Raw genomic sequence first — 25,209 nt, forward strand, 5'->3', positions numbered from 1 at the left:
GTTGTAAGTTAGGTTATACGATATTACCATGCGAGTATGAAATATGCAATACTTACTAAACACTAATAAGTGTAAACAGACACTCGTCTGTTCGTGACTCGTGACTCGTTAATAAATTATTTATTATTTATTATTTAATAATTTTATGTTTTACAATTTTAAATGTTTAAATTGTAACAATAGACTTACAATTATTAATATAGTATTAGTTTTTGTAAATATTAATGTCTTGTATACCACGCCATGTTGTATTTTTATTTAATAATTCAACCAAACATAACGTATAAGTACGAAGTACCTAAATTGTTAAGCGTTACATGTGAATTGGATACCTACTTATCGAGTACGCGTACGTGAATACTGTAATACAATTTATTGGTAAGTTTAACTTATTTGGTAGTCGTAAAAATTATAATAAATAATACAATGTCATTGTGTATAAACATTTTGATTTCAGTTTAATAATTTCAACACATACAATTTTCGTTTAATGTATAACCTAACTCATGGATCACTAAACCTACTGGATATTATTTATATTTTGATAATATTTGGCTCATATCACAATCAAGTGGTACTGTTTTGGCATAACACTACACAGAAATATTACAATCATCTAAGACATTTTTATAATTGTTCATAATTTAATTATGTCATCGTGAACTCTACTATAACATACTGTGGCGAACCGCCGCCACATAACTACCTCCCAGCGTCGATCATCATGTAAACGATTGGTCACAATGATTCCCGGCAGACGGCGATTACCGTGACTCGGCGGCCGCCCGTCTCGGCCTCTTCGCCCAGTTCAGTTTTCGTCCTTACATAACGCATCACCCAGTGGCGTAAACTGGGGGTTGCACGGGGTTGCACTTGCGACCCCTGAAAATATCATAGGGTCGCAAGAGTATCCTTTTGCGACTCCAAAAACTCACGATATCAGTTTTCAAAAAATTGAAATATCAATTTAATAATAAATTAACTAATCTATATTTTGAGAACCAATGTTCAACTTTGTTTTGAAGCACTGGAACTATTAATATATTATTATATCCTTTCCACATTTATTTATAGTTTTGTTATCAATCATTTTCTATTATTATACCAATATGTATAATTATTGTGATCGGTCGACTCGAGTCTCAGTAGTCAGTGGCAGCAGTTGGTGAAAACGTATTTCATGGTTTAAAATTATTATATTTTGTTTGTTTTATACATGAATTTAATTTTTACACTTGTAAGTTGTATTTATTTGTTATCCGCTGTCGCTTTAAAATTACGCGTTCCAACAGCAATGGACCAATTTCTTGTAAAAATATCGAAGTCGAAAGTAAGTACATATTTTTTACTTTAAATTCATCTAATTGTTTAGTACACATATTTAGTATGCATTAAGTTAAAAGTAGCCCTTAAAATATATCACTGATTTATATTATATTAAAACTTCAATTTTGACAAATACAACAATATCATTTGTTAAATTATTACAGATCAGATATAAACTTTATATTTGATCTGTTATTTAATTTTTATTATTAATTATTAAGGTAATATTATATTATTGAGCAAATTAAATTTCTTTTGGTATATATTTTTTTTATTATTTTGGTACTAATTGTTGTACCTGCTTATTAGAAAAATACTAAAACAAATGCTGAGGAAAATGTTAGCTTATCTGAAGAAAACCTCCATTCCATAGGAAAAATATCAAAAATGGTAACTATAGTAATTTCATATCATATATTTAGTTTTCATAATATATACAATTTATTGAAAATTGAAATTAATTTAATATCATAAAATATTTAAGGATATTTTGTTAAATACTTCTACCTTAATTTAAAGTGAAAATTCTGTAACTAGTTGTCTACGCTAAATAAATAATAGTAAATGTAATTAAAATGTGTGTATTAATTTCATTGATGATTTTAGGATATTGTACCAAATACCAAGGACATAAATCAAATTCAGAATGATGTATCTAGTGATGTAGTTACATCAAAATCAGATCAAACTACAAATACACTATTGGTAAATATAAAATATTGCATACAATTTTAATCTTTAAACCATTAACCAATGATATAAGTTTTGATTTTTGACTAATATCTACATGTAATCACAAAACATGAAACAAGTATTAAAACAATTATAATTTCAATAGAAATTTAAAATTACTAGAAATTGAAATTTGAAATGTAGAATTTTAAATGTTGTTACACAAAATAGTCAATATTCACTCATTTTTATACTCTTTGGTAAAGTGAATAATTTGTGTATGGTATTATTTTGTGAAAATTAATTTTAATTTTAATTATAATATATATTTATTTAGGAAAGTGACAATCTTATTCGAGATCTTGGTGAAAAGAGTACAAATGCTTTAATTTTATTTTCAAGTGGGTTTGGACCATATCAACCAAATAACATTATATTTCCACAGCATTCAGGAAGAAAATTTCATCCAGAGTGGTATTCTTTTTTTCCTTGGGTAGAATATAGTCCTAACAGTAACTCAGCATTCTGTTTTTACTGCCGTGCTTTTCCATCTAACACATCAGATCCAACTTTTGTTAGTGTTGGATTCAAGCAATGGTCAAAAGCTAGTTATAAGTCTTTTCCTCAGCATGAAAAGTCATTTGGACACAAAGAAGCTAGTGCCAAATTAGCTGGTTATAAAAGTGCTAAGAAATCTGGGAGTATAATTAGTAAAGTTAATACACACCATCAGCAAATAGTAGCTGATAATCGAGCCTATTTAAAATGTATTTTAGACAGTTTACTTTTTTGTGCTCGTCAAGGCATCGCTGTCAGAGGCCATAGAGAAGACGAAGACTCTTCAAACAAAGGAAATTGTCTAGAACTATTAACACTTCGTGCTAACGATAATGATATTATCCAACGATATTTTATTGAAAAAGAAAAGACGTTTCGTTATATCAGTGGCGATTGCACAAATACATTTCTTGAGTATTTAGCTAATATTGTTATTAAAAATATAATTGATAATGTAATAGCTGCAGGCATTTTCAGTATAATAGTTGACGAAACTCAAGATTTGTCTCGACATGAACAAGTTGCAATTATTATAAGATATGCAACAAAAGATTTGTCTCCAGCAGAAGTTTTTCTCGGTTTTTATAAAACAGAAACTACAGATGGAGAAACGCTTTCAATGTTAATAAAATCAACTCTTGTATCTCATGGTTTAAAAATAGAGGTAAAGGTAAAACGCCACAGAACCATTCGAAAAATGTATCTCCGTTCATTTCGTCGTGGTAGTCAGATGTGTTTTTTTTTGATTCAAAACACAAAAGACCACCTGCGACGAAACCCTCAGCTGACCCGATGTGAACCACAATGAGCCGTTTGCCTTTTCCTGTTGGATTATGTGACCCTGTAGTTAAGCCTCTGAGGAAAGCATCTCGGTGTGATTGTATTGTTTGGTCGACCCATACTCTTGACGAACAATCTCCAGCATTGACCCACGTCTCATCCAAAAAATAAATTGTTCGGCCTTCCTCTCGATAACGTCGAATGTCAGAAATATAACTGCGCCGCCAAGTAACAAGATCCTCTCTTTCGGTAAGAGCACTGTTTCTGTCCCTTTTTGTGTACTCAAATTGCATGCTCTTTAACAATCTTTGGAATGACGTACGTGTTAGATTTGGAAGATCAGGATCATCGTTTACTACTTGTATTATTTTTGTTAATGTCGGAATTTCTCGTCTGAACCAAAATGCATGGATTTTTTGACGAATTGCATCTTTGTCAAAATCGTCAACTTTATCTATTACAGTAGGTCTTTTCTTTTTATTCATTGGTGAGGATACTTTGCCCGTACGCTTGTATTCGCTGATTGTGTTTTTGACTGTTAGTACTCCAATGCCACATGCTATAGACACCCTTTTCACTAAATTTTCATAAGTAATATCGGGTTCTGTGATGAGGATATCCTTGTATACATTTATAATAATTTGTTTCTGTTTGGTATGCACAACCTAAGTAATTATAAAAAAAAAACAAATTTTAATGTATGTACATCTAATAACAAATAGTTCAATAACATTCCTTAACATGTAATATCTCGTCGTTGACACGAAAAAATCTCCCTTGTGCTTAAACCTAATTTTTCAGGAGAGACGAAAAACGTTTTAAAAAATCACAAATCATCAATGATTAATGAAAATACATTTAAAAAACGTAATAAAATATACATTTTTATTCTGAAAAAAATTGAAGTAAAAAACTTAATATAATATATTATAATATGTATTTATTGTACAAATTGTCAATATTTCATCACATAGGAAGTTTTTTCGTGTCAACGACGATCTATTAATTATAAAATAGTAATGTATTTAGTAGGTACAGGGCTTTTTTTTTACAGAATTTGAATATCGGGGCTTTTTTTCCGATTACCATAAATAATAATAATAATTTGAATAATTCAAAAAATACGTTAGACATTTAAATATTCACTGGGTGACACTAATACAATTTAAATTTAAATAAAATATTTTGATGTTTAATGTTAATATGACGAGAGTACCTAATTAAAAAAAAAATAATAAATAACGTGAAAAGTGTGATTAAGCAGCCACCCATTAGTGAATATTGGCAAATAAAATATAAATATTATAAATATATATTAAAATGCTTACCTTTCCACTTCGATTTCGTTTTGGGGGTGTAACAATCTCCATATTGAATTTAAAAAAAATTGGAAAAAAAACGCAAAATAATACGTTATGCAATGTGAACAATTAAATTTTATGGTATCACGTAAACACGCGTTTGCTGCAGTCACTCCGTAGATACGAATGTCAACGACGGCTGTCGGCGATCGTTGCCGGCCGGTTTCCGATCGGTATGATTCGGCGTATGGAAGGGGAACCGATGCGCAGCGACGGACGCGTTCTGACATATGGACTCTCGTGGGCCGGAGTATAGAATGTTCGCGACCCGGCACGCTACCGCGCGACGGTTCGCGAACATTCGTAAAGCCGATATATAATATTTAATGTACGTAATACGTACGTTCCCAACAATAGGTAATGAATAGTTCAAATGTAAAAATTTAAAAAAAACATAATATTATGAATAAAAACTAAAAACCAAATACTCCAAATTTATATAGCAGAACATGTTTTGATTAAGTAATATAATTTATAAATCAAAATTTTGTAGTTATATAAATGAAAAGCTTCTATAATATCGCTTGTATCTTATAGCTCAAAGAGTTATAACTTATAACTATCATTCAAACCAGTTGAATTTACAATTTTCTTGAAAACTAAAACTTATTTGATTTGACCATATTTTACTAGTAATTTTTTCAAATTAATAATATTAAAAATATGGCACATTTTTTTGTAATATATTTTTACTCTATTTGTATACTTAACCCAAAGCTGTATTAAACTAAACAACATAACTTTTGTTTTTGAAACCTTCCAGAGGTTGATGTATCCAAACCAGTTGGAAAATGTCCAAGCTGTAAACTAAAAAATAAACTCATTTAAGTTGTACTACAATTTAAGTGTTATACTTATTATACATTTATACTATTATTCTTAATACAATTCAGTAACTCTAATTGAGTTTTACCTATTTGACAATAAAAGTTATTTTTGTCTCTTTATAGGTGGCTCAGATTCAGTTGTTGCCACTGTAGTCTCATTAGTATTAATGTTGTTTGTAAAATGACTAACAACAGGTACAGTGGATGAAGTATCATGTGGTTGGGATGCCGTAGATGTTCCTATAAAATATACAAATTAATTTAGAAATAAATTTCTTATGCTAGTATATTTAAAATTATAACATGTTTTAAAAAAATTTAAATACACAAAAGTATTTAGTTACCTGGTAGTAGTATATATTTGTATGTTCACAGCCAGCTTTTCCACGGTAAAAATTTTTTTTCAAGGGAGAATGTCTCACTTGAAGCACTCAGATTTACCGTGTAACACATTTCACACCGATTGTTAGTAAATTTTACCTCGAAAAAATGTACTGTATTTCATTTTTACTCATGTTGGTTACACTGATTTTTTTAATAATGATAAAAACTTTATTTATTATTTTAAGCTGATTGCTGATTATTTTTTCATATTCAGTTACTAATGATCCATCGTTCACTCAAGTCGTGTCTCATTTTTCTTTATTTTCTCAAAGTTTTATTAAATTGTATAAGTTATTTAATTTCTTCAAAAATGAATTTTCAAAAATGCGCAAACGATGTCCAGTCATTGGTCGATCAAATACGATTCAATTCAACGCCAGCGTATCCAGAATTCTCTGCATTTGTATCTAGGTTACGATCTTTTAAAAGTTTTCCTTCAAATACCGGCCAGAATAAGTTCAAGCTCTCAGAATGTGGATTTTACTATATCAATCTCGATGACGCAGTTCAATGTCATTGGTGTGGAGTAATTCTACATAGTTTTGAAATCGATGATAATTGTTTTATAGAACATACCCGATTCTCACCAAAATGTTTATATGTATTATTAATGAAAGGTTATCAGTTTGTTCAAAAAGTCTTAAGTAAATATTGTAAAACCGAAGTTATTTGTAATTGTGAAACCGGTTCGTACGACACCATTTGTTAAATCATGTTTTTTTTATATAATATACTGTTTATAATATTTGCTGTATTGAATAAAAAAAAAAAATAAAAAAAAAATTGAATGTTTTATCTTAAATGTTTTATTATTCGATTTAATATCTCGTGGACGTATAGCCTAGCGGGTTAGTGTGTATATAATAATTTAAAATGTTTTTCAGGTATCAGGTTAGTAAGTATATGTAAATTCCCTCTCTAGTATGCACTAATTGGCTATCTGTACGTTCACATTTTTTGCATTTTTTTTTTTTTATCCGAGTTTTTAGTATAAAATATGACTGCAAAGGAAAAAACTAACAGTCCAATGTATAACTCCTAACAGTTATATCCTACTTTTTACTGTGTACTTTTTTAAAAAATTTAGCAAAAAAAACTTCATTATGAGTCCACCAATAATTGTCTGTAAGTCTACATTCGACATCCGAGCTTTTAACAAGAAAAGTATTACAGTTGGATTACTAATTAATAAGCAGATTTCAATTATTTTATTATTAGAATGTAAACTTTCAAAGAAAATTATTACATTAAGTTTATAAGAATGGTTCACACTGATGTCTGAATCTAATTACAATTCAATTATTAATAACCTAAATACCAGGGTGAGGCGTGTAAAGATTACCGATTCCTTTTCATATTCAATTAATGTTAAACAGAGTTCAATTACCCTACATCTAAACGAGGAATATATTACCTTGACACACGTAGATTTGTACCGGCTTCGTCAATTACAGAATTTGATTGATTTGTATGTGGTAGACAAGCAAAAACGTTTAGCAAATTATCAAATTACTTTCAACACTGCATATGACCTAATTAAAAATGATGTCCGTGGTCTGCCATCCACTTGCCAAAGGAACGAATTTACCAACCAATATATTCAAAACTATGATTTTAATTATTATAATCATTTACAGAACGATGACACATCATTTTTATATGAAATATTACAATTTCATTTTAACACAATGTCCGATATGATTTTACAAGATCTAATAATATAAAATATATAAATATGTTTAATAATTATTTATTTAAAAAATAAAAACTTTTTTATTCAATAATAAACTTGCTTTTTTTTCTTAAATTACATGTTACATTTAATCATAAATAATAGTTTTAATGCGTTTTAGTTTCAAATTTTATGTTTTCAGTAAATAAGTAGATTAAATTTTGATAGTACAGAATTGATAGCAATGTTTCAATTAGAAATTTTTTTCTCAGACATACTATATAGTTTATAGGTTTATGTTTTCCAAGACCTTTGAGTATTGAACAAATAAAAACATACATGTATAATAATATGTTGTTTTATTAAATGAAACTCATTTTTCCGTATAATAATCAAACAACCGACTTGCTTTTAATAGTTTGACGCTTTGGATCGGTTAGTAATTTATCAAATATAATTTGCATTGTCTCATTAAGACCAGTATGAAGTGTTTGATCTTTTGATTCGTCGGTCGTGTACAATCTAACAGTAGCTTCACTGAACTTCCATCTATTACAACAAATTATTTTATTTAAAAACAAAAGAAGTAAATAAAATCAGTAAAAAAAAAAACAGATTCAGCAATAGTTTTTAAATTTAAACCAATGTATTTACCTGTCCTTTAATGGTACATTCTCGATGTTAGTAACCTTATAATGACTTAGCACCCAAAGATCCTTTCCTTTTTCTTCAAAAGGTGTCTTTATTGTCACAACGCCATCTCCTTGTCTGAATGTTAGCGAATTAAATACTTCAACATCAAAATCTTCTGATCTCAAGCGTTCGCTGATATTATCTCTGTATGATGCATTCTATAAAAAAAAATAAATTATTTATGCTATCATTAGGAAAAAATATTATTTTTATTACCATTTTATTCTGCTTCTTTTTCATAGGTTTTTTAACAATTGTTTTTTCTGCAGAACGTTTTGATCCAGGTTTTGTTTTTGAAAAAGACGGTCTTATATCAATTGATTCGCTAAAATGTTCATTCTGTGAAACATAAAACATAGTATATTATTTTTTACTGTTTTTTTTCCATTATATATTTTTTCTATGTACCAAGAATTATACCCAAAGCGTTGAGTAATGTTACGACGCACTTCCAATATACTATGTTATAATCAGTCATTTAATATTATTTTAAGAATTATAACCATAGCGTTGAGTGGTGTTACGACCGGCCTCCAATTTGCTATGGTTATAAGATATTTACTAAGTAGTTACTAACCTCTGAATCAGTTGAAGTAATTGTACGGTACGACATTTTATTTTGGTAGTATTTCTGTTGAACTGAGCTTCTTGTCCTGGGATGAAATCTTGAAGACTGGTGAATATTAGAGAATTCCCTCTGTCTTTTATACACAGATTTTTACCACTACTTCAATAATTAAGTATACAAATGGTCATAGCCTTACATTATAGAAACCTGCTAAAACATGAACATACAGGTACAACAGCAAAATCACATTACATGACTTTAAATTGACGCTAACATAACCTATCCCAGCCAAATGTTTATGACATTCACCTTTTACCATGGTCAATACCCTCCTTTAATAAATTTCTACAATAACCTTACCTTAGATGGGTGCTGAAACATGTTCATATACAACAGCAAATTACATTACATGAATTTAAATTATTACAAACAGGATTTAAAATAAATTAGAATGTATACATTCATTCTCAAAAACCAATTACATTATATGAATTTTAATTGTTGCTAACATAACCTGTCCAGCCAAATGTTTTCACATTTACTAAATGTCAATGCTTAGAATGTATACATTCATTCTCAAAAACCAATTATATTATATGAATCTAAATTGCTGCTAATATAACCTGCTCAGTCAAATGTTTTCACATTTACTTAATGTCAATGCCATTATAATATTAAAACAGGATGTAAAATAAGTTGAAATGTTTAAATCCATCACAAAAAAATTCTAATGAGAGAAGAGAGGGTTATTTTCGGGTATAAAACCCAGAATTTCTTAGCTTATCGTCATCAGTTCAAGCAACAGCAGTTCCAAGAGCAGCCAGCAGCAGACCAGTCTTCTTCGCCAAAACAACAGCCAGCCAGCACGTACATGAATATGGCCCCCCGTCTTTGTCCAAACATTTTCAAAATTATTGTAAATAATTGTAAATTAATTGTAAATAATTGTAAATTACATTTGCAAATTTGTAAATCAGCAGATAACTTATAAATCAAAAAACAAAAGTCGGGGGGCCAAGTTCACGTAGCCCCCCGACTTTGGCCGATCGCCTCCGGACAAATTGCAGGCAATTGTAAATTAATTGTAAATAATTGTAAATTACATTTGCGAATTTGTAAATCAGCAGACAACTTATAAATCAAAAATCAAAAGTCGGGGAGCCAAGTTCACGTAGCCCTCCAACTTTGGCCGATCGCCTCCGGACAAATTGCAAGCAATTGTAAATTAATTGTAAATAATTGTAAATTACATTTGCGAATTTGTAAATCAGCAGAAAACTTAGAAATCAAAAAACAAAAGGTGGGTAAGTGGATGTCACTCTGCTGTACAGTAGGTTACAAGTGGGTCACTGTAATGAATGGTGTTAAATTTGAATTCAATTTCTGTTTTATTTAATACTTAATATAATATGCTAATTCACCATTATATCTCCTGTTGAAACAAAACTTTAATTTTTTTGGGAGATCATTGTGAGATTGCATTATGTAGCATGTTATATTTAAAACTAAACCGTCTGTATAAAAACCCAATGCTTTCAGTAATAACGCATCGTGTGGCCTCAGCATTAAATCAAATTATATTGTTTCGACTGTACCGATTGTTATTATTATTGCATGGTGGACGTGTCGTTACTTGTGTGTTGTATTTTTTCGGGATTTCCTATTTTTGTGTAAAGGCGTCGTCTAGATATGCCATTGACGATTTCTGTAGACAACAATAATAATATAGGCTAAAATTTACTGATTGATAACAATATTATTAAATTAAAATTATAGTGATTGTGTTCTCATATGCAGTCCAGATGTCCAGTCGCATGCTCTTGCATTTTACCCTGGTTTATATATTTTATAATAAGTTGTGTATTGTTATATTTTACTTGAAACTTAATACATCTTGTTTATAATGGTAAGTTTAAAAATATTTTCAATTACAATAGTGTGTACCTATTATTAAAATAAATTTATTAAATGATACAGCCATAGGTAATTCTTTTCATAGTCCACACTAAATTCATATTTGTTGATTCAATTTTTGTATGCCATAAAGTTATAATACTTAATTTCTATCAAGACATTTGATTTGATTATATTTTTATCTGAATGATTAGTAAAGATAAGTTTTTGGTTCTTACAATATCCATCTATGTAGTGAGTTACTTTGTAATGGATGTAATATTAGGTATAGGGATGTATATATTATATAATATCTATGGTCAACTTCTCAAAGTGGGCCCACCGCATAACATGTATTTCAAAATTACCTATAGGTACTATCATTTATGAGGCATATGTAACGTCGACGGGTTTCTAACTCACGCGACATAATATAATATAAAAATATATAATATTGTATATGTTTTTTGTGTTTTACTTTAGTTTATATTAAAAAAATTTAAATTGATAAGAAATCAATAAAAAATCTGTTAAAGCAAATTGATAAAAAATATGTTTGATAAAAAATTCATTATTCAAAAAATCTATATTTTAAATTAAAAATAGATAATATTTTGTAAAAAATCTATTGAATAAAAAAAATGTTAATTTATAATCCAAATTTGCTAAAAAAAACTATATTTTTATGTTTTTTTTACCAAATATTGATTGTGTATCAAATAAAGATTTTGTATAAATTTAGATTTTTTTAACCATATTTTATCAAATATATATTTTTTAAACCATAGATTTTTATCAAACGAAAAATACCTCACATTATTATTTTTTATTTCATTTAAGTTTTTTTTAAAAATATGAATTTTTTATCAGGGATTTTGTTTTATAAATTTTTTTTTCAAATTTAGATTTTTTATCAAATATTGATTTTTTTACAAATAAAGGTTTTTAGCAAATTCAGATTATTATTTAGTATTTTTTAAATTTTTATTATGAATTATCCATTTCTTCATTACATATATAATTATCATTGAATTTTTTATCAAATAGAATTTTTATTAAATTTATTTTTATAAAATACGAATCTTTCATTAAACAGATTTTTTTTAAACATATTTTATCAAATATAGATCTAATTAATTCTTAAAAAAATTTAAATTTTATAAAAGCCAATCCTTAGCAAATTGTTCTTTAAAAGGATCAAACCAGTAAACCAACAATGATCGTAAAATGATGCCATTCATTTTACATGTAATGGCGTAAAATATAACTATTAATTAACGTAACAAATAGTTATAATACGTAAAAACTGTACAAAGTGTAAATCAATACTAGACACTGCTAATACTATTAATTCATTAATCCATTATAAATATTATAAAGTTTTAATTTCAAGTAGGTTAGGTTAGGTTTTTCATGTTATGTAATCCTCTTCATCATTATTACTTGTTGTGCTTAATTGTATAGTTGTATATTTTCTTATTAAATAAAAAAAAAAAAAAAAAGTTTTGATTCGGTGAAAACTATAAAATAAATTGTATATTTTAGGCTACAGTTAAAAGGGGACGAAAACCTCGTGTTGACGAGAACCTAGTTTTTGAGACATTAAAAAAAAGAAAGCATGAAATTATAAATGAACAAGGTTTAATTAGCCCAGTTTCAAGTAATGTGTGGAAAGTTTTATCTGAAGATTTAAATTACAAACTTCCTTCAAATTCATTATATATTATGTTTTATGAGGATAGACATGGATGGAAATCTAGATTAATTAAATTGCTTGGATTGGAAGATCATATAAATAATGCTATAGAAGTAGACCAAAGTTCATCATCAGATACAGAATGTTCATTGCAATTTAATGAAGGTGAATTCCTCAAAAAGTTATTTCAAATAACTATTCCTTTTAATGTGTTCACTCAAATTAAACCTAAAACTGTGTCTTATAAGGATAAAAAATCTGCGTACAGATCGTATGACATACTCCCACCAGGAATTTGGACAGATATGATCAACGATATATTTTTAAAAGAGCATAAACTTCCATGCAATTTCATATATAAAAGAGGAAAAGTTAGTCGTGATCCTCGGAATAGTAAACATTATATTTGGTTCTGTGCTAAATGTAAAGATTGTGGTTCTGAAATGGAAGGGTGGTCAGACACAGAACCTAAAGGTGGTGAAGCACTTATCCTTAGTCTCCGTACTAACGACACTAGGGGCACCGAAACAAAACATGACACTAAGCGTCCATTAAAAGGTTTCAAACGAAAAATTGTTGGGGAACAATTGTCGTCAGATTTTGGATCTAATTGGAGGAGAAAAAATGCCAAAGATTTGGAATTTGGATGTACTTCTCCGCCAAATCTTTATACTCTTAATACTTTGAGCAAAGCTAAGCAGCAATTTAAAGATATATCATTAGGAATTGTTGAAAAGTGTCCTATTAAATCTCTCGTTGAGTTCAAACATAATTCAACTTATGCTGGATCAATATATAATATTGGTATGGATCCATTTTTTGTTTACTATTGGTCCAGTCATCAAATTATTATTTACAAAGATGAAGTAAAAAGTTATTGCAGATTAGCCATAGATGCTACAGGTGGTTTAGTACAAAAAATTAAAAGAACAAGTATGAACATATCATCAAATAATATCTTTCTTTATGAAGGAGTAATAAATACGGGTTTTGGGCAAATTCCAGTAGTACAAATGGTGTCTGAAAGTCACGATACAGACAATATATTCAATTGGTTATGGCGTTGGAAAAAAGTGGTAATTCGATGTCCTCAAGAAGCAGTGTGTGATTATTCATTACCAATACTGGGTGCTATGTCTCGTGCTTTTTGTAATGCATCCTTAAGTGAATATGTTGACAAATGTTTTTTATGCTTAAATAAATCACATAGTAATTTACCATCATGCTACATAAGAATAGACGTTGCCCACATGGTAAAAATATTTTGTAGACTTAAATGTTTGAATGGGAAAAATAAACATCTTAAAGTATTCTATGTCAGTTGTCTCAGACTCCTTTTAGTATCAAAACACATTGATGATTTTCGTGAAATTTTAACAAACTTACTAACTGTTGTATTAAGTGAAACTGATGGATGGTTAGATAAATGTTGTACAAAACCTAATCCTTCAGAAAAAAGTAGAGTCTATTTAGTAAATCGTATAAAGGATATTATACCAATTAAAGACGGAGTAAATTTTGATATGTTAGACGATGAAGAATTTAACGAAGACTCTGAAGAAAATTTGGCTTCTGGTTTCGATGAACGTCCAACCCAGATTACAGCATTTCTAGAAGATGTATTAAAAACAAGTAAAGATAATTCTGAACAAAAAGGTAACCGTTTGTCTGCTCATTTACTTCCAGAACTAACCACTGATATTATACGTTTATGTAAGCACTTTCCTCTTTGGACATCTGTCATGCAATCATTGTTTGATTCCCCATATGATATTGCTACTTCTGCATCCGTCGAAGGGGACTTTAAAGAACTGAAATGCAATATTCTTCGTTTTGAACGTAAACCAATGACAGTAGACAGATTTGTTATAAATCATTTAAATAGCATAAATAGTAATGCTCGACTATTCAAGAGTGCCCAAATTCGAAACTCAGCAAAAATAAATAAACAAGAAATATCAGTTAAAGGCCAGGATACAAAAAATACATTATCAGTTGAGAAAACAAAACCACTTGATATCATTGATGTTCAAAATGATATTTGTATTCAGCATGACAAAGATGTATATATACCAAGTTGTTCAAAGACAATATTTGATATTAACGACTCATTTGATGAAGAGTTTGACAAAGAAATAAACGACACGCTACCAAATGTAGTCTCTGACAAAAAACCAGATGTATGTGAAGGCGAAAAATCTGATAGCAAATATAGTTGTATAGAAGATGAAATATCTGACGACAACTCAATAACCCTTTCAACTTCTCAGTCTGGTGAAGAATATGAAAATTGGCGTGGACGTGGTGGTGAATCACAGGAAATATATTTTAATGATAAGCCTAAAAGACAGAGAATAACAAAATATATGCAAGCAAATAGAGATATCGAACTGTCGTTTAATAAAAGAAAAACAAGATCAAATTTCAACTCATTACTATTGAATGGTAATTTATCATCTATAGTTTACATGGAAAAAAAAAGATATCTTGTAAATAACACTTGTGCGTTTGATTCTGTAGCCGTAATTATTTCAAGAGCATATATTGATAATGATGAATATAAACATTATATTGATGAAAGTTCTGATGAGTTTTTGAATTTTTGCAAATCAGTGGCTTGTGGAAATTCCCCAAAAACTATATATAAAGAACGAGTTAAATTAATAAGGAAAATATTTGACGAAGAAGACGGAGTATCTGGATTGAAAGTTATAAACTCTGAGTGCAACGTAACATTCATAATTTATAAATTATTACAAGAATTTCCATCAGCGAAAGAACATATCAAATGTTCTAATACAAATTGTGAAAATGCCAATAACATCAAAAATTGTAGTACAATCATATTGGATACACAAAAACTTCAAAAAATATCAAATTTGGAAGGTCTGCTAAAAACATATACAGAAGAGAGAAATTATAACTGTCGTCAACCATCATGCAACGGGATAGTTTCGGCAAACAAAAAATTAAGTCATCATATATTTATTGAAATGGATCAAGTCGTAGGAACCAAACATTTTAATATGGCTCACTTCCCGCTAGAATTGAGTGTCAATAATGAGAGGTATGTATCATTTATTAATTAATTTATGTAATAAAATGAAATTATACTACATTATACTTTTTACTCAGCTTTTTTTTAAATGGATCCATCAATTATACAAATGGACATTATATAAGCCATGTACGCCGTTTGGAAACAAACACAATATGGGAAACCCACAACGATTTGGTTAAAAAAATCGCCAGATGTAAGAAACCAGAACAGATAAAAGTGAATCCACATTTATTAGTTTATACCAAAAAGTAATATTTTTATTGAGCTATATTTTATTTTATTGAATACAGTTATATTTTATTTTTTAATTAAAGATACGAGTTACTACTTTTTAACCAATCATAATTTTATATTTTTAAATAATTTGTTATAATGAAAAGAAATAAACTATGTTTTTAAGCCAGCTAATTGTATATTAAAATAGATCATTTCAGCATAGATTTCAACTGAAGGTGATCTCAGCCGGTAATGTAGCAACAAATACCACAATTATTCTTAATTTATGATAAACGTTAGGTAAAACTCACTTGTACTCCATTCGAAGCCTCAACAAATATCATATAATAATATTATGTAACATTTGTAATACAATTCATTAACACCCAAACAAGTTTTGAAAGGAAGAAGATTTTAGAAATTCTCTAAAAACTATTAAAAATAAAAGGGTATAATTAAACAGGAAATTATAATAACTTCAACACTACCTAATACTTAAAAAAATATCACAATACTTCTGAAGGGTCTAATAACTCAAAATCAGCCAACGTATGTAGTTGGTCGGATTGCTGGACTCGATCGGCCAAAGTCGGGGGGCTACGTGAACTTGGCACCCCGACTTTTGTTTTTTGATTTATAAGTTGTCTGCTGATTTACAAATTCGCAAATGTAATTTACAATTATTTACAATTAATTTACAATTGCTTGCAATTTGTCCGGAGGCGATCGGCCAAAGTTGGGGGGCTACGTGAACTTGGCCCCCCGACTTTTGTTTTTTGATTTATAAGTTGTCTGCTGATTTACAAATTCGCAAATGTAATTTACAATTATTTACAATTAATTTACAATTGCCTGCAATTTGTCCGGAGGCGATCGGCCAAAGTCGGGGGGCTACGTGAACTTGGCCCCCCGACTTTTGTTTTTTGATTTATAAGTTATCTGCTGATTTACAAATTCGCAAATGTAATTTACAATTATTTACAATTAATTTACAATTGCTTGCAGTTTGTCCGGAGGCGATCGGCCAAAGTCGGGGGGCTACGTGAACTTGGCCCCCCGACTTTTGTTTTTTGATTTATAAGTTATCTGCTGATTTACAAATTCGCAAATGTAATTTACAATTATTTACAATTAATTTACAATTATTTACAATAATTTTGAAAATGTTTGGACAAAGTCGGGGGGCCATCTTCATGTACATCCAGCCAGCAGTTTACCAAACATCTTCAACAGCCAGTCAAAAGATTGTCAAAACAACTCTAACAAATAGACCAGCCATCATACTTAGAAAAAGTACCTCAATTTCTACAAGCTATGTAAGTACTATTTTTTTTTTATTGTTATTTATTAAATTTAACATCATACTTCTTTTTTTTAAAAAATAAAATAGAATAATAACAATTTATTGTTGTAATTATAATACAGTTTTATAATATTACTATGGGTATTGAGTGTTTAGACTTAAAGATTTTTTTTTCATAGATTATTTAAAATAAAAACATTAAAATAGAAGTAGTTGAAAGACGGTTTCTCAACTCTCACTTTTAGTCACTACTATAATATAAGCTGTTTTCTTTTTTTTTGTTAAGTTATGATCAAGTAACAATAATACTTTATAATTACACCACGTCCACAGTATAGAAGATAACTTACTGATGTACCATACTATCATAGATTTACATAGATAAGATAGAACATCGGGCTTATCATTCATCAATAATTTTGATAATTATTACCTGACCTCAAAAATCTTTAATAGTCAATCTCTTTCATGATAATAACTATAGATACCGTTATCTAGTAGTGTTGCACCATACCTTGTTTTTATCAATGTTAAAATACTATAGCTGATTATAAATATTTGTTATAGATAACGTGATTGTTGTATTACACGTGTAATATTATCTTACGTAAAATGTTTTTAATATAAAAAATTTTTTTTATTATACTAAAATATTCAATAATGTTTAATGACTGTATAAAATATATCCTAAAACGTATATTATACACATATATAAATTTAAATTATTTTTTCTATAATGTTTTTTTTTATTGCTTTTACGTTAAGATTATTCGAAAGCTGCTGTCGCACGTTGATAGTAAACACGTAGTTGTTTTCGTGACAACGTAATGTTACCGTACGAACTCTACGATAGTTACAATCGCCCTATCTACTATTAACTAACATATAAACTATCACGTTTTTTTCTATTATCGTGTGACGTAGCTTCACTAGCAACTAAAATTTTATTTTTTATGATATAAAATATGCTATATTGTCTAATTTTTAAAGTTTTTTTATTTAGCTTTGAATAATATAATTAGTTATTATTATATATACGTATATACGTACATTCGTTGTTTTATAAATAATCGCCCAGACATCATTGCAAGAGTATTTAATCGAAAAGTTAAGGAGTTAATAGATCTGTTGACAAAAGGAGATTTGTTTGGGAAAGTGAGGTGCCATATATATTCAGTTGAATGGCAGAAACGAGGCCTACCTCACGTACACATATTACTATGGTTGGAGAATCAAATTACATCAGATATGATAGATAAATTCGTGTGTGCTGAGATTCCGAATCCAGATGTAGATCCTTTACTGTACGAGATAGTAAAGGCTAACATGATACATGGACCATGTGAACTTTTGAACAAAAATTCTCCGTGCATGAAAGGAGGTGTTTGCAGCAAACGTTATCCAGTTACGCTCATTCAAGAAACTCAAAGAGGTGAAGATGGCTATCCAAAATATAGAAGGCGATCAACAAACGATGGTGGTTTCAAAGTGAGTATTAAGTCAATTGACTTAGATAACAGGTGGGTTGTTCCATATAACCCTATGTTATTGCGTACTTTTAGTGCTCATATAAATGTAGAAATAACCAGTTCAATCAAGTCTATAAAATATGTATGCAAATATGTCACAAAAGGTAGTGATCACGCAGCGTTTGGTTTAGGAAAATCTGACCATACAGATGAAATAAAAATATATGAAAGTGGCAGGTATATCAGTAGTTTCGAAGCAGCTTGGAAAATTTTAGGTTTTTATATACACGATAGGTATCCAGCTATTATTCATCTTGATGTTCACCTAGAAAATGGACAACGTGTCTACTTCACAGCAAATAATGTTGCCGAAAGAATAGAAAATCCACCAACAACAACTCTTCAGGCTTTTTTCCAGATATGTCAAACCGATAATTTTGCAAGAACATTGCTTTATCCACAAGTTGCTTCGTATTATGTGTGGAAAAATAAGAATTTTGTTAGACGTAAACAATGCCAGAATGTCGAAGGTTGGCCAGGAGTTAAGAAAGATACAGCTTTGGGTAGAGTTTATACAATCCACCCAAACAATGTTGAATGTTACCATCTTCGTCTTCTTCTTCATTACGTAAAAGGTCCAACATCGTATTCATTTTTGAAGATTGTGAACAATATCGAGTATCCGACATTCCAGGCCACATGAAAAGCACTTGGATTATTAGAAGATGACAATCAGTGGGATTTTGCTTTAGAAGAAGCAGCATTATGTCGTTCACCTAATAAAATGCGAGAACTTTTCAGTGTAATATTAATATTTTGCCACCCCTCAGATGCTTCAAGTCTTTGGACTAAGTATAAGGACGATTTTTCAGACGATATTCGACGACAATATTATAGACAACATCTAGAAAATAATATAACAGACAGTGAACTTTATAATAAGTGTTTGGTATTAATTGAAGACTTTGTTTTGAATCTAGGTGGAAATAACTTAAAAGAATATGGTTTGCCAACTCCTACAAGATCTGGTGGACTTTTAGAAAATAGAGAATATTTAAAAGAAACAAGCTATGATTTAAATGCTTTACAGGAAATTGTTTTGCAGAATGAACCCTCTTTGACTGAGGAACAGAGGTTTGTTTACAAACAAACTTTAAATAGTATCAAATTAAATTTAGGAAAATGTATATTTTTAGACGCTCCTGGCGGAACTGGTAAAACTCACTTAATCAATATACTTTTGGCTAAAGTAAGAAGCTCATATGGGATTGCAATTGCAGCTGCATCATCAGGAATTGCTGCTACGCTTTTACATGGAGGAAAAACTGCTCATTCTGCTTTCAAGTTGCCACTCAATCTGAACACCATCGAGATTCCAACGTGCAATATTAATAAACAATCTAATATGGCAAATGTTCTGAAAAAATGCAAGCTCATAGTTTGGGATGAAAGTCCAATGTCTCATAAGAAAGGCTTTGAAGCTTTAAACAACTGTCTGAAGGATCTAAGAAATTCAAATTTATTAATGGGAGGAGTCACAGTACTGCTAGCTGGAGACTTTCGACAAACTCTACCAACCGTACCCAGAGGAACTCGAGCTAATGAAATCGCAGCATGCATCAAGTCTTCATATTTGTGGCCTAAAATAGAAAAATTTTCTTTGACCAAAAATATGCGAGTACATTTAAAAGGATACAAGACTGCTGAACAGTTTTCTGAGCTACTCTTAAAAATAGGAGAAGGAAAATATCCAGAATGTGAAGAAAAAATTACTTTGCCGACAGGATTAGGTACTGTTGTTAATACTTTACAAGAACTTACATACAAAATATATCCTGGCATCGAAAACCTCAAAGAAATATCAATAGACTGGTTATGTGAGAGGGCCATTTTGACATCAAAAAATGATACAGCAGGAGAAATAAACAAAATATTATTGGGCTCTTTTCAAGCAAAAAAATGGAATACAGATCGGTGTATTCGGTGCTGGAAATAGATGATGCAGTTAATTATCCCGTAGAATTTTTCAATTCACTCAACCCTCCTGGATTCCCACCACATTTATTAACATTAAAAATTGGTACTCCTATAATGCTTCTAAGAAATCTTAGCCCACCAAAATTGTGCAATGGGACTCGTCTACGTATTACTGATCTTCAAAAAAATCTGATAGAAGCTCAAATTATGACTGGATTTGCAAAAGGTGAATCAGTTTTTATTCCTCGCATACCAATTATACCATCAGATTATCCATTCCAATTTAAGAGAATGCAGTTTCCTGTCAAAGTATGTTTTGCTATGACAATAAATAAATCACAAGGACAAACCTTGAAAATTGCAGGGATCGATGTAAGAGAAGATTGTTTTTCACATGGGCAATTTTATGTGGCATGCTCCATAGTCAGTATGCCCACAAATTTAGTTATTTTGGCACCAACAGGAAAAACATCAACTGTAGTTTATAGAGAAATTTTGTAATAAGATTGTTGTCATACATTATTATTTTTTATTATATACCTATTAAATTTTAATAAATTATTATTATTATTTATTATATACCTATTAAAATTATTATTATTATTTATTATATAACTATTAAAATTAATCTTCTGTCTTGGTCTGCGGCCGTCCGGTTAAAGTTGGGCTGTAGACATTTTTTATACTTAAACCCGGCAACGACGGGTAATTCAGCTAGTGATTTATATAGTAAATTAGATAATGTCGAATAATATTCTGTTTTTCAATAAATAATTAAAATATTATTTTTTTTTTTGTTATTATTTATTATTTAATCATATAATTATTATTGCGTATATAAGATCTGCTGGTATGATAAATGTTTTCAAATAAAGCTAATTTAATAAAAATGTTAGGGAAAGTGGTTTAGATTTAAAAAACGTATCAATTAGTTAGTTTTTGAAATTCTATGTAATTTTCAGAATCATGAACCCAGAAATAAACGTAATTAAAAGCAGAATTCTAGCAGCAAAACAGCAGGTGCGTGACAATAAACGCTATTATATCGAGAAACGGAAAACATTTCGAAAAGTATTTGTAAAAATTAATGATAGTATGAAGAAAAATTCATTTTTTAAAAATAAATTGATAAATGAACATAATAGATTCGAAAACTATTCAAGTGAATGTAAAGCAGATCTTCAGTGTCGGTTAACAGAACTAAACAATCGGTTAAGAGAATTAGAATCTGAGTAATTTCTTATTACATTAACCAATTCTTTTTTTCTTTGTAATAATTTAGAATTAATACTTTTATTATATTTTGAAAACAATATTCTGAATTGCTTGCATAAGATTTAAAAAAAAAGAAGTTGATGTTATAATACATTTTACAATATTATGATTGCATAATGCATATATCTGTGTTTTTTTTTATTTAATCTATTTTTTCAGTTTTATAATGAAAAGAAAAACGGTTACAAAACACGAGCGGATGTCATCTTCAGATGAAGGTTTATTTGAAATCGAGAGATTTAAGAAATGTTCAAAAACATTTTTGATTAAGAATACTTTAAATTTTATAGACTACACGCTTTTTTTTAACTATGTTAGAGATAAATTAATTTTAAAGTTAAAAGAATCATGTTTATAATCATCTATAAAATTTAATTTACATGTGGATAGCGTATACGAAAGAATACTAACTCAAGAAGTTCGGGACATAGCTTTCAAAACTTCTAATACACTTGCATGTAATTCATCCGATTTCAATAAATTACTAAATGGAATGTTCAATAAATTATTATCTGAACAAGACCAGTTTTTAGCGAAAGGATGTGGGTGGTCCCTTAAAACTATAGATGTATTACAATTGAGAATTAATACAGTGAATCCTCTCAGAGGAGGAACGTATCTAGATCTACCTGAATATATAAAAGATAAAAGAGCAATTATAAATGTAAAAAATAACGATGCTAAATGTTTTAAATATTCAATACTATCTAAGTTTGATAATCGATCGAATAAAACTTATTTGAATAAGAAATATTTTAAAATGTTAGAAACAAAAAGTGGTTTAGATTTTGAATGTATTGATTTTTCAACACCAATCAGTCAGATGAAAAAATTTGAACGTACAAACGATGTATCAATTAATATTTATAGTTTAAATGATAAAAAACATATTTTTCCTTTGTATATTTGTAATACTGAAAGAAAAAAACATTTCGATCTTTTTCTATTCAATAGTGATGAAACATCACATTACTGTTATATAAAAATTTTTCAAGATTCGTTAGAAGTCAGAAAACTAAAAATTGTACTAAGCTAATTATCTGTAAAAGATGTTTTACTACTTTTGGGAACAAACCGTGTAAAAGCAAACTTTGGGGTATGAAAGGATTGATTGAACATCAACATAATTGTAGAAAGAACCAATTAGGGAAACCTATAATGTTTGAAGAGGGAGATGATGATTTTATTTATTTTGAAAGTTATAAAAAAACTCAAAGGATACCAATTGTTATTTATGCAGACTTAAAATGTATTTTAACTCCTAAAAAACATGATGAATTCATTCAGAGTTGTAAAAAAAAAAAAACATATATTACACATTTACATGAAATTATGAGTTATGGGTTTTATGTAAAAGTCGACTATGATATTATACCAAAAGAGTTAGTAAAACAGTTGAAGATTCCTAGAAAGGTGGTTATTTATAGAGGAGAAAATGCAGCAAAAAAATTTATGGAAAATATGATTGATATCGGAAATAATATCAAAACAATTTACGAAACTGCTACACCAATGGGTAAATTAACTGAAAAAGAAGAAAAACATTTTCAAAGAATTAAAAGATGTGAAAAATGTTCAAAACATTTTAAAAAAAATAATTTAATTAAAGTTCGAGATCACTGTCATTTTACTGGTAAATATAGACAATGTCTTTGTCTCGAATGTAATTTTCAAATAACTAATCCATCATTCATTCCAATTTTCTTTCATAATTTATCGTACGATAGCCATTTCATAATTCGAGAGCTCGGTTGCGATGATCAAAATATTCACGTTGTTCCTAATTCATCAGAAAAATATATATCCTTCAGCAAGGAAATCGCACCTAAATTTAGTATAAAATTTGTTGATACATTCCGTTTTATGAGCGAGTCATTAAGTAAACTTGCGGAAAATTTATCTGAAGATAAGTCGAGATTTAGAGAAACTCTTAAAATATTTTCTGCGGAAGCACTAGATTTAGTTACACGAAAAGGAGTCTTCCCTTATGAATATGTCGATAATTGGAGTAAATTAGATGATACATTTCTGCCATCAAAGCTAGAATTTTATAACTCTTTAACAGACGAGAAAATTAGTGATGAAGATTATATACATGCTAAAAATGTATGGCATACATTTGATATAAAGACTTTAGGTGAATATAGCGATCTTTATTTAAAAACTGATGTTAGCATACTAGCCGATGTGTTCGAAAATTTTAGAGACTTATGTTCATCTACGCTCGAACTAGATCCTGCTCATTATATGACTGCTCCCGGGTTTGCTTTTGACTGTATGCTGAAGTATACCAAGGTCAAATTATCAAGGTTAAAGGAGTATAACATGTTGCATTTCTTCGAAAAATCAATTAGAGGCGGGATATGCCAATCAACCAAAAGATATGTTAAGGCAAACATACCAAATATCGAAGGATTGGACTATAATGCAAATGAACCGATCACATGGATTACATATCTCGATTGTGTGAATTTGTATGGGAAGTCTATGTTAACAGAATTACCTTTTAAAGATTTTGAATGGGTTGACGATCTCAACATAGTTGTAACTAAAATTGCTGATGATTCAGAAGTCGGATATATATTAGAAGTTGATATTGAGTATCCTAAACATCTACATAAATATCATAATGATTTCCCATTTTTACCGTTTAACGAATGTCCACCAAATTCGAAAGTTGAGAAATTGTTAACTACTTTATCACCGAAAAAAAACTATATTGTACATTACAAAAATTTAAAACAAGCAATTTCTCACGGTCTTAAAGTAGTAAAAATTCATCGAGCTATCCGTTTTTCTCAAAGTAAATGGATGGCATCATACATAAAATTATGTACATCTATGAGAGTACAAGCTAAAAACGAGTTTGAGAAGGATTTCTGGAAGTTGCTAATGAATAGCGTTTTTGGTAAATGTATGGAGAATGTTCGAGCAAGAACTTCTATAAAACTGGTTTCTTCAGAACAAAAAGCAAGGAAATTAATGGCGAAAACTAGTTTTAAAGACAGAACTATATATTCTAAGAATCTCATGGCCATTCATCAGCATAAGGAAACAATTAAATTCGACAAGGCAATTTATGTAGGATTTGCAATTTTAGACGTTTCGAAAACATTTATGTATGACTTCCATTATAATGTAATGAAGAAAAGGTATGGTACTAAAATTAGTTCTTTATATTCGGATACTGATTCCCTGATATATGCTATCCAAACAACAAATTTTTTTGACGATTTAAAAAAATAGTTTATTACCACATTTTGACACATCTAATTATCCTAAAGACCATTGTTGCTTTAGTGAAATTCATAAAAATCAACCAGGGTTCTTTAAAGATGAAATGGAAGGAATTATAATTAAAGAATTCGTTTCATTAAGACCGAAATTATATGCTTATAAAACTATAGATGGCGCTGAGAAAAAAAAAGCAAAAGGCGTAAAGAAATATATATATTAAAAATCACATGCAATTTAACAA

The 25,209-nt window shown here is 29.2% G+C and overlaps 4 protein-coding genes across 4 annotated transcripts; 3 read left to right on the forward strand and 1 right to left on the reverse strand.

Annotated features, from left to right (window-relative positions):
- Positions 1 to 3,152: 3,152 nt before the first annotated feature.
- On the reverse strand, positions 3,153 to 4,706 carry LOC132933056 (uncharacterized). The gene is made up of 2 exons (XM_060999391.1): positions 4,665 to 4,706; positions 3,153 to 4,001 (listed from the first exon to the last, which is right to left on the reverse strand). Exons 1-2 carry the CDS (start codon positions 4,704 to 4,706, stop codon positions 3,153 to 3,155), a joined length of 891 nt encoding a protein of 296 aa, XP_060855374.1.
- A 14,557-nt stretch (positions 4,707 to 19,263) lies between these two features.
- Positions 19,264 to 20,475, forward strand: LOC132933057 (uncharacterized). Its single transcript, XM_060999392.1, has one exon. The coding sequence runs from the start codon at positions 19,264 to 19,266 to the stop codon at positions 20,473 to 20,475; it is 1,212 nt and encodes a 403-aa protein (XP_060855375.1).
- A 95-nt stretch (positions 20,476 to 20,570) lies between these two features.
- Positions 20,571 to 20,957, forward strand: LOC132933058 (uncharacterized). The gene has a single exon (XM_060999393.1). The coding sequence runs from the start codon at positions 20,571 to 20,573 to the stop codon at positions 20,955 to 20,957; it is 387 nt and encodes a 128-aa protein (XP_060855376.1).
- A 2,637-nt stretch (positions 20,958 to 23,594) lies between these two features.
- LOC132933059 (uncharacterized) lies at positions 23,595 to 24,977 on the forward strand. The gene has a single exon (XM_060999394.1). The coding sequence runs from the start codon at positions 23,595 to 23,597 to the stop codon at positions 24,975 to 24,977; it is 1,383 nt and encodes a 460-aa protein (XP_060855377.1).
- Positions 24,978 to 25,209: the final 232 nt, after the last annotated feature.

The sequence above is a fragment of the Metopolophium dirhodum genome, chromosome 1, assembly GCF_019925205.1.
Source record: "Metopolophium dirhodum isolate CAU chromosome 1, ASM1992520v1, whole genome shotgun sequence".
Classification (NCBI taxonomy): domain Eukaryota; kingdom Metazoa; phylum Arthropoda; class Insecta; order Hemiptera; family Aphididae; genus Metopolophium; species Metopolophium dirhodum.